Source organism: Aplidium turbinatum, chromosome 13, assembly GCF_918807975.1.
Source record: "Aplidium turbinatum chromosome 13, kaAplTurb1.1, whole genome shotgun sequence".
NCBI classification, from domain to species: domain Eukaryota; kingdom Metazoa; phylum Chordata; class Ascidiacea; order Aplousobranchia; family Polyclinidae; genus Aplidium; species Aplidium turbinatum.
The window spans coordinates 24,579,829-24,594,499 of NC_137484.1; the positions used below are offsets into that span (position 1 = coordinate 24,579,829).

Genomic DNA, 14,671 nt, shown 5'->3' on the forward strand with positions numbered 1-14,671 from the left:
AGGCTGTTTGTTAATTTGGTGTTGAGTGTCATCATCTTTAGATCGTTGCTTGTGTTCACTTCTTGTTTACAAATTGTTGTATTTGTGTTGATCCACATTGGACAAGAGAGTTGCTGCAGTTTTGTGTTGACAGTCGAGCCACATATTTTGTTTGCATCATCTCATCCTAGGTTGTTGCGTGATCAGTTCACCTCCAGCCAGCACAGTTGTCCAAACAATGTAAAGTGGCAACTTTTGTTAGTTGAGCGGTTGGACTTACAGTCCTTGATGACGTCACATTGGTAACGTATGTGGTTTTACAATGACGTCATGTTGCGAAGTTGATAGTTTTTGATCCATAACAATGCAAAGACAGGTCCTCACCGAGACCACTGTGGATCCGTCGCTCGCGCAAATCCGCTTTCTCAACCCAAACTTCGTCCGTGACATCATCAATGGTGACGTGGATTCGGCTGCGCGACGTAGTAGAAGAAGCACGCGGTCCAGTTCGTGCAACGCGCTGGTGAGTGTGCACTGTGCAACATTTCCATGTATGAATACTGAAAAGTTTGGATGTTCATCAGGACAATTATCGTTTCTAGCACTAGTTGCAACGTTCATGTATCGTGAACGGGTCGTATGGTCTATGACGTCACAGTGTTCGTGACGTTGATATTGTTCTACCGCGGTTTTGTTTGCCCCACGATTGTTCATACTGTTACATCCCGATTCCACAAAAGTTGTACTCACATGAGTTGTCAACTCTTTGTATTTGTATCAGAATGAGGTTGACACCATTTATTTGTCACAATCCTTAAGCGTTTCCTTATGAACTAGGCTAGAGTGTGCTTCAAACCTTTGGTGCCTGGCTAATGATGGAAATTTAAGGACTGCTCTCCATCCAGCGGCTCCTAATGGATGCAATAATTCACAGACAACAACACTTTAACAAACTTCCGGGTTTGAACTTCGATGGCGTGCGTCACTGGTTAGGCAAGTTGGAAAAAGTATTAAAAACAAGTAACAGATTCCAATTTTTCAGTCTGATTGTCTGAACGTGAGATTTCTCAATAAATGAGATGTTACTTCTCAAATAATTTCACAGCAACAGCACTTTGTCATGGCCATGTGTGTTGTTGCAGGATTTGCAAAAGGGCCAAAAGCGAGGGGCCAAACGCAAGTCGGTGTTACACCCTCCCATGCTCGACGCTCCCTCTAAAATAAAAGCAACCTCCCAGTGCACCAAACTACCAGGTGGGTTTACGATAAACCTAAAGCCGTCCACTAGGCGTGCTTCGTTTCATTTTCCGAGTGATTAAGAAAATTAATTAATTTCACCTCTCAAATACTTGACCCGTTGTGCTGCGTAATTTTTAGTTGTCAGTTTGTGTGAGCTAGTTAAGCAAGTTTCTCAAATGTTTAGATTAATCCATATTTTGTTTGCGATAGTGTATTATTCTTTAGTATTTCTTTTAAAAATATTTTTCGTTAGGCTTGAAAAGGGCTGTATGATTAGCCGAAAACGTTAGCTTATTGTTTTTTGTTTTTATTATGTTAAATGTAGTGTTGTTGCTGGGTTACGTCTGTTTATGAATAAGAAAGGCTCTAGATTTTCAAGATCTTTTTATTTTATTATAATTTCAACGGTTTGTCAGACCCCAGGCCACTGTTTCTCAAATAAACTTCAATCTCCCCAAGGGCCGCGGTTCGGCTGCTGACTGCTGAGCTCACAATCATCAGAATGACGATTTGCTTCCTTGTCAGTCTCTCGTTGTGTGGTTCCGCCATGACTCCAGCTGAACGCATAGCGCGACATTGGTTTAATATTAAGATATGTTTGTTGCTTAGCTCCAACCGACACGGTTCGTGGATTTGTTTCTTGCAGACTCACCACAGCGTGACGCCCTGCCAAGCCAAACGATCAACGCCAAGCCTCCATTGTGTTTGTCTAAAAGTGCCCCTACCTCATCCGTTGAGTCACGCGACAATAACGCGCAACTACCTCACACACCCCCACCCGACTGTGATGCAACAATGATAGACGCCGCCCAATCCCTTGTTAATATATCTTGTAAGTACAAGCAGGAAGCGGCAACCTCTTCTGCCGCATCTTCCTCACATGTTTCTTTTATTCCCGCACCCTCATCACGTGTGTCTCTTTCTACATCCTTCTCACTTGTTCCTTCATTTTCCCTCTCTTCCTCACTTCCTCCCCCTCCTGCCACATTCTCGACATATTCACCTCTTTCTGCATCCTCTTCATTTGTTACTCCTGTTCCTGCATCTTCTTCACGTGTTCTTCGTCATTCTGCATCCTTCTCACATGTACCTTCGCTTTCTGTATCCTCACTAGTGCCTCCTCTTCCTGCATCCACCTCACTAGTGCCTCCTCATCTTGCATCCTCCTCACATGTGCCTCCTCTTCTTGCATCATCTTTCTGTACGCCTCCTGTCTCTCGGAGCTCAAGAGCGGATGTTGTGACATCTCAAGCACCAACCATTCACGCTCCTAAACCTATTCTGGCCCACAAGCCCCTCGTCACCCACGTGATAACCTCCCCCATCATGACGCCACAATCGAACTTCGTACCGAACAGCCAATCAGGATCCTTTGAAGCCTACAGGAAGCCCTGTTCAAGTAAGTGGATAAATTTACTGAGAAATGTTGTTTCATAAGATTCGTCGCTTTCTCACCTAACCTAGAATGGGAGAGCAGAGAGTCCACTTCACACAATGATCGACTATGACGTAGCAATTATAAGCGAACATGCTTTGTAATGGAATAGTTAACGACCTCTGAGCACTATGGTGATGATGAGTGTACCGAAGCGGGTAGGGAGGGGTTGGTTGCCATTGTGCGGATTCGGTGAACAGAAATTTTTTGCTCGTTTTTAGCTCTTGACGATTGGTTGTTTTCCCGCCACCAGGGAGCGGTACATGACAGCTCAATGAAAGTTATGTTTGAAAATTTCATTGAAGAGCTATCTATGGGATATATACTGAAAAACCTCTCGCACGTCTCTTAGTCACTAGTATTTGAAATAATGTATGTTCCACATTTTTTTTATCTTGTCTTCAACTGCACTGCAGTACAGTATATCGCTTGATAAGTTTCATTTTGTATGTTATTCGCTGTGATGGTGCGCGAAACGTCGGTGAAGCAATGAAATGTTATTATTTTAATAGCTGTCTTGGTAAAGTTTCCAGGAAATGTCGTTTCGCTAAGCGTTGAATGGGATCATGCGGTCAATGAACAATGTGGCATTCATTGTTGTCTGTTGCGGCGAAGCTATTGTTGACTTTGCGAACGGCCACTTGGGTGTGGTAATGAGCCATAAACAAGTGTGCTTGCATCGGAGCGGAACAGGCCGATGTTACGGCTGCTGGACTGCCACGTATCCGAATTGATGCAATTGTGTTGGTCGTTGTTGCAAACTTGGTTTGATGTCGCCTCATGTGCTCATTGGCGTACGAACAGATTCTTTTGTTTTCCAATCACAAATCGTTCCCAGTGAGCATTCGACATGGCTGAAGGTTTGCCTGATATGTTGATCATGGATGGATCTTCTGTTATGCCATTTAGTGGTGTGTAATATGAAAACATCACAGAGGTCGGCTTGACAAGAGAGGACGGACGCTTCAGACAGATCGATGTGAAGGTGATTGCGGCACTTGGATGTGAATCCGGTCACTCTCGGTAACGGGGACATCACCAGATTAAAACTGAACTACTACTATTACTACGAGTTAGTGCAAGCGGATGATGTAAAGTTTGACATGAGTTGATGCTTTCAACATCCAGTTGCAGAACAGCGACTTCTGCTGATGCTGATCGCCCTGGCAATCTTGAGCTCTGCACTAGGGGGCGACATTCCGCTGCATCTTCAACGTGATAAGTGGCGCCAGTGGGTGGCTAGTTTGGTCGCCCAACCTACGTGGGCGTTCGGGTGTGAGCTCTTTGCTTCCCATTGAAAGCTTGCATTGACCTAGCAGTGACTGTCCTTGTTTCCTTCGCGAATCTTGTTGTGCCGTATGACGTCACAACATGATAGCTGCTGAATCACCGGCAAGCTCCATAAACAAGTGGTGACGTCGACGGAAACGCTGCTGATCAATGGTCGATGCTTTTCTAGAATTTGACGTCTCATGTCTCTCAATTTACTGCAAACTTTCAGCAGATTGTTGGGATTGTGCTGAGTCAGCACAATTTCGTTTTGAACGATGTCGTCCACCATATGACGAGAACGGTGGACGCGCGAGCATTCGCGGAAGGCGGCTCGCTCAGGCGCTGCAGGTTGTTCACTGTTCAGCTCGATGGGGTTTCCTCGCGTTTTCTTTGGATCTTTTTTCTGGGTAGCCACTTTAACAAGTCGAAATTCTGCCACTGAAATTGATTAGAATGCAACCGCCAACCAATCACAACATGTTATAAGAGGCTACCGTCCAATTGTGATCCTTCTCGCACTCATCCAGAGAGTTAATGCTTGTTTTGAACTTTATTTGGTAATTACAGAAGAAAAAGAGCAATAGAAGTAGTGGGAATCGAACCCGCGTCAATGAAATGACTATTTTCTACCCCTAACCCTAACCCCTAAGCCAACCAGCTGACAAAAAATCCATCACTTAATTTGCTTTCTATCATCTTCTTTTCGCCATTTTTTACGTCACTTAAACCGTAGCTTGTGATTGGTTAGCGGTTTCATCCTAATCAATTTCAGTGGCAGAATTTCGACTTGTTAAAGTGGCTACCTTTTTTCTGTTACTCGCCGTGACGTCATATCCGCTTACAGTGCAATAGAGCGAGATACGTCACAGAGCATGAGCGAGAAGGATAGCGTGGCAAGCAGTTCAGTCTGAACAGTCATCAGCGTTGGCTCTACCCTGGCGGCCATGAATCGTTAGTGGCACTGTTATTGTTATTTTAAGGTTGGTTTGATGTATTATAGCCAGACCTTGCCCTTGTGGCTGGCCGGATTGTTTGTTTGAGCTGAGCAGACAAGCAAGTTGTGCGTGGAATGTAGTTTGGCAGGCAAGGAAAGTTATAGTCTGCAACATTACAATGTGTTTCTCAGGCCTGCTGTAGATTCCTATGAAACGGTCTATTATGTGCTGATGAGGCAAATAATGTGGCGGACGCTGACATTGTTCAACCAGATACTTTTACAAAGCAGATCGTGAAGCAGCAACTGGATGGGCTATTATATGTGTGAGGCTCCTTCATGGCTTCATAGTTGAATTGTTAGGAGCGCCAGGGGCGATTTGACAAAAAAATTATCGATTTTGTTTTGAAGGCGCAGTCACCTTTGCAATAGAGTTCAATCAAGAACGGGCTTGAGGTGTTTACTTTCTTACTTTCGACAATAACTGACAATACTTCATGTCACATTAACGTTTCTGGTTTGTTGAGATAAATTTGACATCAACGCAGTAAATATCGATGTTGCAAAGCGGGTGTCTTGCTAAGTTGCCTGTTTCTACCTTGATACTTTCATTAGTAGTTCAACCAACACCTCAGGCTTGTCGGTCTTGAACGTTGATTCAACATTATAAGTTGTTGATACAGGGCTACCAGGCAGCATGGCGATTAGTGACACGCTCACAAGTGACGACAGATTTGCTGTAGTCTGTTACTTTGTGACGTCATAATCATCGCTGTTCGTCGCGTTGTCATCGCGCGTTGACTTAACCAAAATTAACAAACTTTCGTTGAATGACAACTGAGCAACGATGTGATGAGAATCTTGAAAGCTACCCAGCCTGTACATTAGCGCTTTTGTACGTTGGTTGAACGTCTGGTGACGTTGTTGATTTGCTTAGATGGCTGATTCTTGAGAGTTGTGCAAATGATTGAAAGAAAAGTTTGCTTCAAATGTTTCTTGTTCAAATGCATCACAACACGCATCCACTGTCTTCCCAGCTGTTGTTGTTCGTTGGTCGAATCTGAAAACACTCGAAATGAATAAATGATGTTGTTTTGACGCTGTCAGTCCAACCAGTTTTCGTTTAGCCAAGCCATGAGAACGTTGTTGGATTCGTGGCTGTGAGGTATCCTCCTTGAAGCTTGGTTTCTTGCATTCCAATATTAGATGGATTGTGGCACGACCTGGGTCGTCACGTTGTCGACGTGTGGAGGCTTGCGTGCATTGATGATTCCTGTCAGGGGCGGCCAACACAGGGTTACCCATGTTGGAACTGCTGCGGATGAGATGCCAGACTAAAAACGATTCAAACCCGACGCTATAAATATTCTAAATCATAATATTTATTGCCGATAAGATGATGCGTTCTACTGGTGCAAATTAAGCTAAACTATCACGAGATGTATAAAGTGACAATCTGCTTTTTTTGTGGACAGGTAGTCACTCCCTGGTCTAGCTCCCTGAAAAATTCAGTCGTGTCTGATTGACGAAACGTCGGATATAAAAGCAGATTGTCACTTTATAGTACATAATGTGAGAGTTCAGCTTAATTTGCACCAGTAGAACGCATCATGTTATTTAATTATATACCTGGTAGCCTCATTCTGTTTTTTGCCGAATACTTTTTTATATTTTTTTACTTTTTGTATTGTCGTGTGCAGCTCAGGGCATAATTTTTGCTGTGCATGTGGCGCTGCCTGCGTGTATATTATTATTATTGTTACATGTGCACGGCCATTGTTGGGTCACACACAGCCAAACTTGAGCAAACGTGGGTTGTAAAGCTCAACTTAGTCAACTAGGTTTCACGTTGAGCTGCAGAATTACAATCTTTGCTTTGAGTCGAGATGAAGTCTGCCAAGAGCTTTAGTAAACAAATAAATTGCATGATCTCGTGAACGCGCGCGCTTGGATGAAATGCCATTCTGAGGTTTCGTGAAATATTGAAGCGACATTCTTGCCAACAACATCTCCATTGCACGTTGATTAAACGTCGGTTATGGTTGAGTTAATGTCGTACCGTGAGCTTGCTGTAGGATTGCCTCAGTCCAATTGCAGTGCCGTGTAAGCTTGGCTTCTTTGATCGATTCGTTCAAGACAAAATTTGAATAATTACTTCTCAGCCTGGAGGGCCACCAGTCGTGGTATTTGAGCAGGAAGATTACGTCCAAACAACGTTTCCTTTTGCTGAAACGACGCACGAACTAAGAGCATTGCTGTTTGTGGTTGAAGCTATCCAGTAAAGAAGATTAAGTGCTCGTAGCGGGTGTTGACTTGCGCTCAACTACGCATGTCAGCACGCTTGTGTGTGCGCGCGCGATGTAAAAATAGAAGCTGGACGATACAGGAAGCACTCGGTGTTGTGCTGCTCAGGCAGCTCAGCATGAGAAACCAGCGCTGGTCGTAGAGGCCGCCAGAAGCTGGTTTCTGGTTGACGTGGATGACGAACGCTGCTTTTGTTACGCACGTATGGCAACGTATTTTCTGCATCAAACTTTAAACGTAGCAGTCGCAATTTGTTCGAAGCAGTTTTTGCGAGTCAGACTACGTCACAATTCAGTCATCACTCGTTAGAAGAGATCCACTTGTGACAGGTGACGTCATAATGATATTCAGCAGCCAACAATGCACAGCGTAACGACAGAGTGCCATCGGGCGTGTTGACACTTCAAGATTTTTATTGAAGAACGTAACCGTTCATCGTTTTCGATTGTGTTGCGTAACGTGTCCTGCTGCGTGAGGGAATAATTATGGCGGATAGTAGAGGACAGCATACTCTCAGTTCAGGCAAGGCGATACCAGCCATGTGGTGTGAGATTATAGCAGGTCATAAACTAATTAGGAATGTTGTCACTCAGTTACACCAGCTTGTAGCTGTGGTGGTATTTTAATGACCTGATTCACCCCAGATTGGAGACACACTAACCAGCAAACATCGATTCCACGTTTTTAAACGTTGATCCAATGTATGCTCAGTGGGTTCAGATTAAAACGTGTTTCTTCGTGTGTGTGAGCTTTAATCGCTAGCGTTGTCATGTTTTATCGCTGACGATATTGATCGCTGGTGATCATTTTCGTTTTCATTCGAGAAAGTTTTTGCAGCAGGAAATGTAACCGTGAACCACCGAGCAAGACCCAAGAGAGCCAGCTCAGAACTGACATTCCACCCTGGAAACCGCATGATCGATAAATATTTTAAAACTGCCAAAACGTTTGCTTTGCATGAGCGCACAGCTCATCAACCTTGGTAGAAGTTGACCATCTACTGGCGCATCGCGATATGAGTGGATGAAGTCACGCGCTCTCGCACAAAGCATTTCTCATGACATCACAAAGAACTAGGTGTATTTAAAATAAAAGCGAACGGTGATGCCAGTGTCGCGTCTAGGAATAGTAACAGATGCTCGGAATATATTCTCAACTGTGTCGCACTGCGCTCCGGTTTCCATTGTTGTCGAGTCCTTCAAACATTCTTGACATTTAGCTCGGGCGGTTGGTGCTTGTGTTTTATTGCGTCACCAAACCAGTACGACAGGAACGCGAAATTCAACTAACGGCGCAAACATCAACGACTCGCGATTCAGCGATATCATCGCCGAGTTCATTGTTTATTTTCGGTCAACGATAGTGCATTGACGTCAGACCCATCGTCGTCGTAAGGTTCACTGGTGCACTTTGGCGATCGAAGTTGTATGTGTTGGTGTGGGACCAGCATGTTATCTCTTAGCAAGCAAATTAGTTGTCGGCTGCATAGCCGAGTGGTGAAAGCCCTAGTTCGGCACTCGACACTGCTCAAGAGCATGTAGCTGTGTCTTTGGCAGGGCAAAGGCATGCCTGAAGGTGGACACAAAGATTGCCTTCTTGCCTTTCTGTTCAGTTAATGCAAATCTTTAACCAAGGTTAGGAGAGCCGTTTTCTAAATACGACAAAAAGTCTTTTGTAACGGTTCAACGCATGCAGACATTGCGTTAATGTAGAAAATGAGCTTGTTTTCGGACTGATAGGCTGCGAGGGCGAGGTGCCGAATGAGTATTTGTCACTGGACGATTGTCCATCGCTTGGCGTCACAACGATCGTGCTGTACGTTTTTTGAGATTGTGCCTTGTGAGTCACTTGCGAGTTTCTCCGCCACAGGTTCCTTCAGTGCAGGTCATTGATGACGTTTGTTGCGTATTAATAGTCACTATTAGCTCACGAGTGGTGACTGTTATCAGAGATTTAAAGGTTTAAGTAATTATCCCTCAGCTGTCTTTGTAGTGTATGCAACCTTCGCTCAAAAGATTGATCTGAATATTTTATCGTTTCGCTGACGTTCGTTTGATAGTATGTGTGCTTGATTATCTGAATGACATCATTACTAATGTTGGTGTTCGTTGTTTTGATGTTGTATCAACGTTAGGATTCCGCAGTTGGAGGCAGGTGGTTTGGCATTATGACGTGACAGTGATTTCATCAATCATTCATGACGATCGATATTTCATTTCGCTGCAATTTCGTGTGCTTGTTGAGATTTAGTGGAGTAATCAGCAACAGCCTGGTGATGCTTGGATAGATGTCGCATTGCTTCAGCGTGTGAGTTACGATTACGTTGATGAAACGTCGTTTAGATGTTCGCAAGTGCCTGTAGAGGTTGATCAGCACAAGCAGCAGCGGTTGCAGGCGACCTTCGGAACTTGGTGGCAGAAATCATCCAAAGCGTGTGATTGGTTGGCTACTTCCACGTGACTCCACTTTGCTTTCCCTGTTGCTTCCAACTCTGATTTCGTACAAATTCAGCAGTGCCACTGGATTGTTCATCAGCAATCGACTCTAATAAGCAGTGCTGCCAGTGCACAACTGTTTCAGGCTTCTGGCCTCACCATAAAAACTTGTATTGACAATCACAACAATGCTCGTTGATGCGAACTCCCTTCCCATGTCGACATCTGATCCGACGCCATGAGGTTCCACCCAACCAGACATCGCAGTAGAGTTGGCATTCAGCAATGTAGAAGTGAGAGGCGCTTCAAGACATCGACAGTTTGTTGTATTACATAGACGTCATAGTCTTCGTCAGGAACATTGCTCTATTCAACATGCCCCTCCGCAGATCTACAAGCGAGATGTAATTCACTTCGTTACCATTTGGTGATCCTTTGAAGGTATGCCATATCGCTGAGAAGATCGTCGTTGTGTTGCCACTTGAGACCACCAAATGGTGAGAAAGTTCTTTAATGAAAAGTTAAGTTCTCTCATATCCATTCAGCGATCAGAACGAAAACGAGAAGTGCCTGTTGGTAGTACTACCGCGGCTGGTGTGCCCTGGGAAGGTAATACCGAGCCTGGCGCTATGTGCCAAGGTGCCACAGCCATATTTCGTTAGTCGCAGTGAGAACTCGTCACTGGAAGTCCACAGTTTGCTATTTTCCTTGCACTGTTAAGTCTTGACGTCACTCTGTGACGTGCAGCGAAGGTCATTCTTGATCCGTCGTATCTGCACTGTGCAGATAATCATTTGCTTTTTAATTATGAAAACATAATCGTGTGTTGATCGATCGTCAATCTGCTGCCATCGTTCTCTCGCTGTGCTGCTGAGCCGCAGCAGCGTCAATGATTGTTCCAATCACTCAGTCGGCACGCCGCTGTGTTTGTTCAAGAGCAATGCTTTGGTGATTGTGGCCTCCATCGCCCAACAGCCCAGTGTGGAGGAGATGCGAAGGAATTTACAGGTTTTTCTGTGTTCAATGACGTCATCCCATCGTAAGATGTGGTAGCTGTCTGCTGTCCTTGACGAAAACAAGTTGGTCAAAGAAGCATCGATTTCACATCGTTTCTACGCAATCAATCGCGTTTGCAGCGATTCCCATCTTCGCTCGCTCGAGGCGATGTAACATGACGAACTATTGGCCGCGCGGTTTCCTTCTGTGGCTCATTACTCGTGTGCAAACTTGCCGCCCTGCTTTGTGGCCACTATCGAGCTCGTGTCGACCCGTTTCGTTCATTTGCGTTGAACCGACGTATTTTGTAGAAAGCTGAAGTGCTTTCCACAACAGAGCAAGCGAGCTGTTTGATCATAATCAGCATCGCTATTGAAGCTCCCATCCACGAGCGATCCGTTGTCTCAAGCTTGGCTGATCTTCCGCCATGACCATTGTCCAGAGATCGCGCTGGGCTGCTGTGGATTCGAGTCACGTCTGGTTTATGACGTAACAGACAATCATCTCGTTCGCACACACGTAACCCCGCGTGACGGCATCACTGCTGAATCAGCATTGGTGGAAGTTCATTCTTGTAAAGTTAATGATCTGCTAGCAGGGCGGTTCCACGATGGCTGAGCAACTACCCACCAAGTCCTTTTTACGTCGCTTCATTATTTACAGATGTATTATCAACGTAAACAGAATGAATTTTGTTCCTGGGCTATCAACGATCTGTTGTTCCATTGTCCCTAGACGTTATGTTTAACGATTTGTGGTTGATTTGAATCGAGTTGAGGTTTGTGCTGACGGTGCGAGCCTGCTGGAAAAGGTCGAGGGTTGTACGGTGGAAGTTGTTTGCCGACTTGTCATGTGATTGGTGCAGTGGAAGCTCAGTAGCAACGGAACATACTTCCATGCAAAAACAACACATTCCAACTTGGACGTGATTTATTGTCTTTCTGGTGTGGCCAATGGAACAGCTTTAACTGGGTTGTAATTTGTTGAAAAGGAGCGATCTTCCTGGCGTCAGCACTATCTGACTACTCACTATAGAACAGCGAGCATTGTGTTTCGCTAACCATACCGGTGTGGCCTCCACACTAGCCATCAAGACTTTTCCAAAAACATGTGTTTCTCGGCAGTCGAGTTCCTGCTACACTCGACTGCCGTTAAACACGGGTTGTAATTTGTTGGTTACAAAAGTTGTTATTTTACTGACCAGAGTCACGTTACTAACGCCCTTGACAATGACAGATGCAACATCTATTTAATAACTGCGCTCGCAATCGCTATTGCATTGTGAGGATAGTAAGCCATTTAATGGACACGTGAGATCACTTGGTGGTTGTTGCTGCTTAAAACCTCAAGAGAGGAAACGTTTCGGTTAATTCTGTTCGCAACATTGGATCGATGCGCCAACTACAATACGTGTATTTGTGGTGATGTCATAATGTAAGGCATTGCTGTGCAATTTTTTCCATTGGCGGCCAAATGTGCCCGGCTAGATTAGACCATGGGCCACCGAGTTATTTGTGGTTGGAGTAAAATCCGCTACAACTTTGCGTCATTCTTGAGCGTCGGCTGCAATTGCAGTAGCCACAGGCATTCAATCACAAAAGTTGTTTTTTCATGATTTTCATGGTAGCAATTCATCTACAAGCGACTGCCAATCAGGTTCCGGCAATGCTGAAGCGAGTTGTATGAACTCAACCAAGACGGTTACAAAATATCGCCTTAAGATACAAATATGTGATCTGCGTTTGAACCACAACATTCCTGCGATTACACTCGGAAAAGTATTTTATCGTTTTTAAAATTATACAAAGTGAGTGTCGTAAATAGGGCTCGTGGGCTGCACGCTTTGGGTATGAGCGAACCCTTATTGGAGGCTGCAACGTGTAATGGCGTCAAAGAAATTGTTATTTCCTTCAACTTGCAAACGTTTAATTTTTTAAGATCCAATCATGTTGAGGGTTTTCTCAAAATGTTGCGTTTTCTACTGACCTCCTTGACGTTACATTTGCGTCGCATTTTCTCGACAATAATGATGGTTAGCAGAGCCATGTTTGTTTTGACCTAAAAGAAGAGTTGGACTTCAGTTTTACTCAATTTTGGCTTTAACTTATTTAAAGTTTTGAAGTGTGGATTTTGCTTAAAATGTTTTAGAAAATGAGTTGAGGAAAGTCTTCGTCAGTGTTTGCTGTTAGATGAAAATAAATGAACTCCATTTGTGTTTTAGAGACGCGGCAAGAGACATCTGAAATATATTTTCTTCATATTGAATACGTGTAGAAATCATTTCTTTTAGCTTAATAGTCATACAATACAGTATATTACCAGGGTTACAGCATATGAACAGGGTTATTTCTTGCAATTGCCAGCGCATTTTTTTTTAATAAAAGATAAATTCTCTTTTTTTTGGCAAGTTTTTCAGCATGTAAAACGATTGTTTAACGGAAGCATAGTTTCGTAATCTTTCTGCTTCACTTTCATAATCTTTCTGCCTGTTATAACTCTGCGTTCACCACTGCTGCTATGTAACCTTTCTTTCTACACTCAATACAGTAGCCGAAGCTTCTCCGCTTTTGGTATTTGTTTGTTGAGCAATTCGGGCTCTTTCCCAGGACTAACGTTGAGGGCATCTTGAATCGCAATCACCTGTCGGGTTTTTGGAAGAGCCCCGACACCCAGAGGGGAGTGCTCGGCGGTTGCGAAGTACGTTAGTACCCAAAACCTACTTCTATGCTAAGTGCCAAGCAGGAATAAAGTTTTAAATGGAATTTTAAAGTTTTAAAAATGGAGAAAGTTATAAAGGTAGAATGGATTTGGTATGATCCGATGGGGAATCGATCCCACATCGACCAATGCAGAGGCGAGCACTCCAACCACTAGGCCATTGTGCTAGTTGCTGTTGTTGTATTCTTATTTATCTTCTCTAAAGGATGCAGAGAAATGAAAAACTCGCCTGAAAATGTTGTATGAGACAGGGGCAAGTTACTGAGTAAGTTTGTTTTGCTAAAGTCTAAGAACCCGACGTGAACCGTATGAGTCCACACTGGTGCTCCTGTCTTGGCCAACCAATGCTCTCCGCCTGTTCCAATTGCCAATACCAGCATCAACAGCTTTGTGCCGTGGTCGATGAAGCAGGTTGGCTACCTTGTAGGTTGGGAGGTACCAGCCTGATAACATTTCTTGCGGTTGCATAACATGAGTGAGGTATCGTCGCTACAACTTGAATTGTTTCACAATGGTCTCGTGGCGGCTACGCTCAAGTTACCTCGTGAGTGTGCATTGCAAGCGGATTTTCAACAGGAAACTTACTGTATACTATCCGTTGAAGTAAAGCAAAAGTTTTTTGGGTATGTTGCATTTAATGGATACGTCGCAAATTCTGCTTTCTGTGAACCGCCTGCCGATTTAACAAAGACTAGTCCGAATGTTGGCCGCGAATTTGCAACTTCCTGTCGGCGATTGTGCCTATTCGGCAACTTATTGGATTACAATTGAAAACAAGACCACGCGTTGAGAGTAATAACCTTGTATAGGATTTATGTTGATTTTGTAATAATTCAATATTTATTCATCAAAGATGAAGATTGAAATCATACTCCAGCGAGTTACATTTCCAGCTGCCATTTGTTCGCGATGATACTGAATTGATTTCTAGAGTTTTAAGTAGGAAGGCAGTCTTACAAATTGCACAGAAACGGAAAATTTGCAGTGTTTGCCGATGTTCCAAAATCACACTAATATGGAGAATAGGTTTTCTAAAAGTAAAATCTGATCACACTTCACACCAAACTTTGATTTCAGTTTGACCTTAACGTGCAATACCTGTTCAAAAGAGTCTTGAGGTAGGAGTGCAGAGGATGGATGGTCGTTTATTTTTGTTTGGATGCAAAACAAAACGTACATTGTGCATCCAGTGAGAGAGTGCGAAACACCGTAGCCCTAAAAAGGCGTAGGAGGTCGTCGAGTCTGCATTCTCTCATTCACAGTTATACGAAAGAAAGTATTGCGCTTTTCGCTTTTAAATAGCAAATTGACACAACAAAGAAGAAGGAAGAACAGAAAAAAAAAATGCAAATACGGACG

At 43.9% G+C, this 14,671-nt stretch overlaps 1 protein-coding gene across 1 annotated transcript in view; it reads left to right on the plus strand.

Annotated features, from left to right (window-relative positions):
* The window catches only part of LOC145781774 (uncharacterized), a 36,059-nt gene that overhangs the window by 4,084 nt on the left and 17,304 nt on the right, over positions 1-14,671 (plus strand). The window contains exons 7-9 of the mRNA XM_082593444.1: positions 356-502; positions 1,122-1,233; positions 1,865-2,617. Of these exons, the coding sequence (XP_082449570.1) occupies positions 356-502; positions 1,122-1,233; positions 1,865-2,617 (1,012 nt within the window). The remainder of the gene's footprint in view (positions 1-355; positions 503-1,121; positions 1,234-1,864; positions 2,618-14,671) is intronic.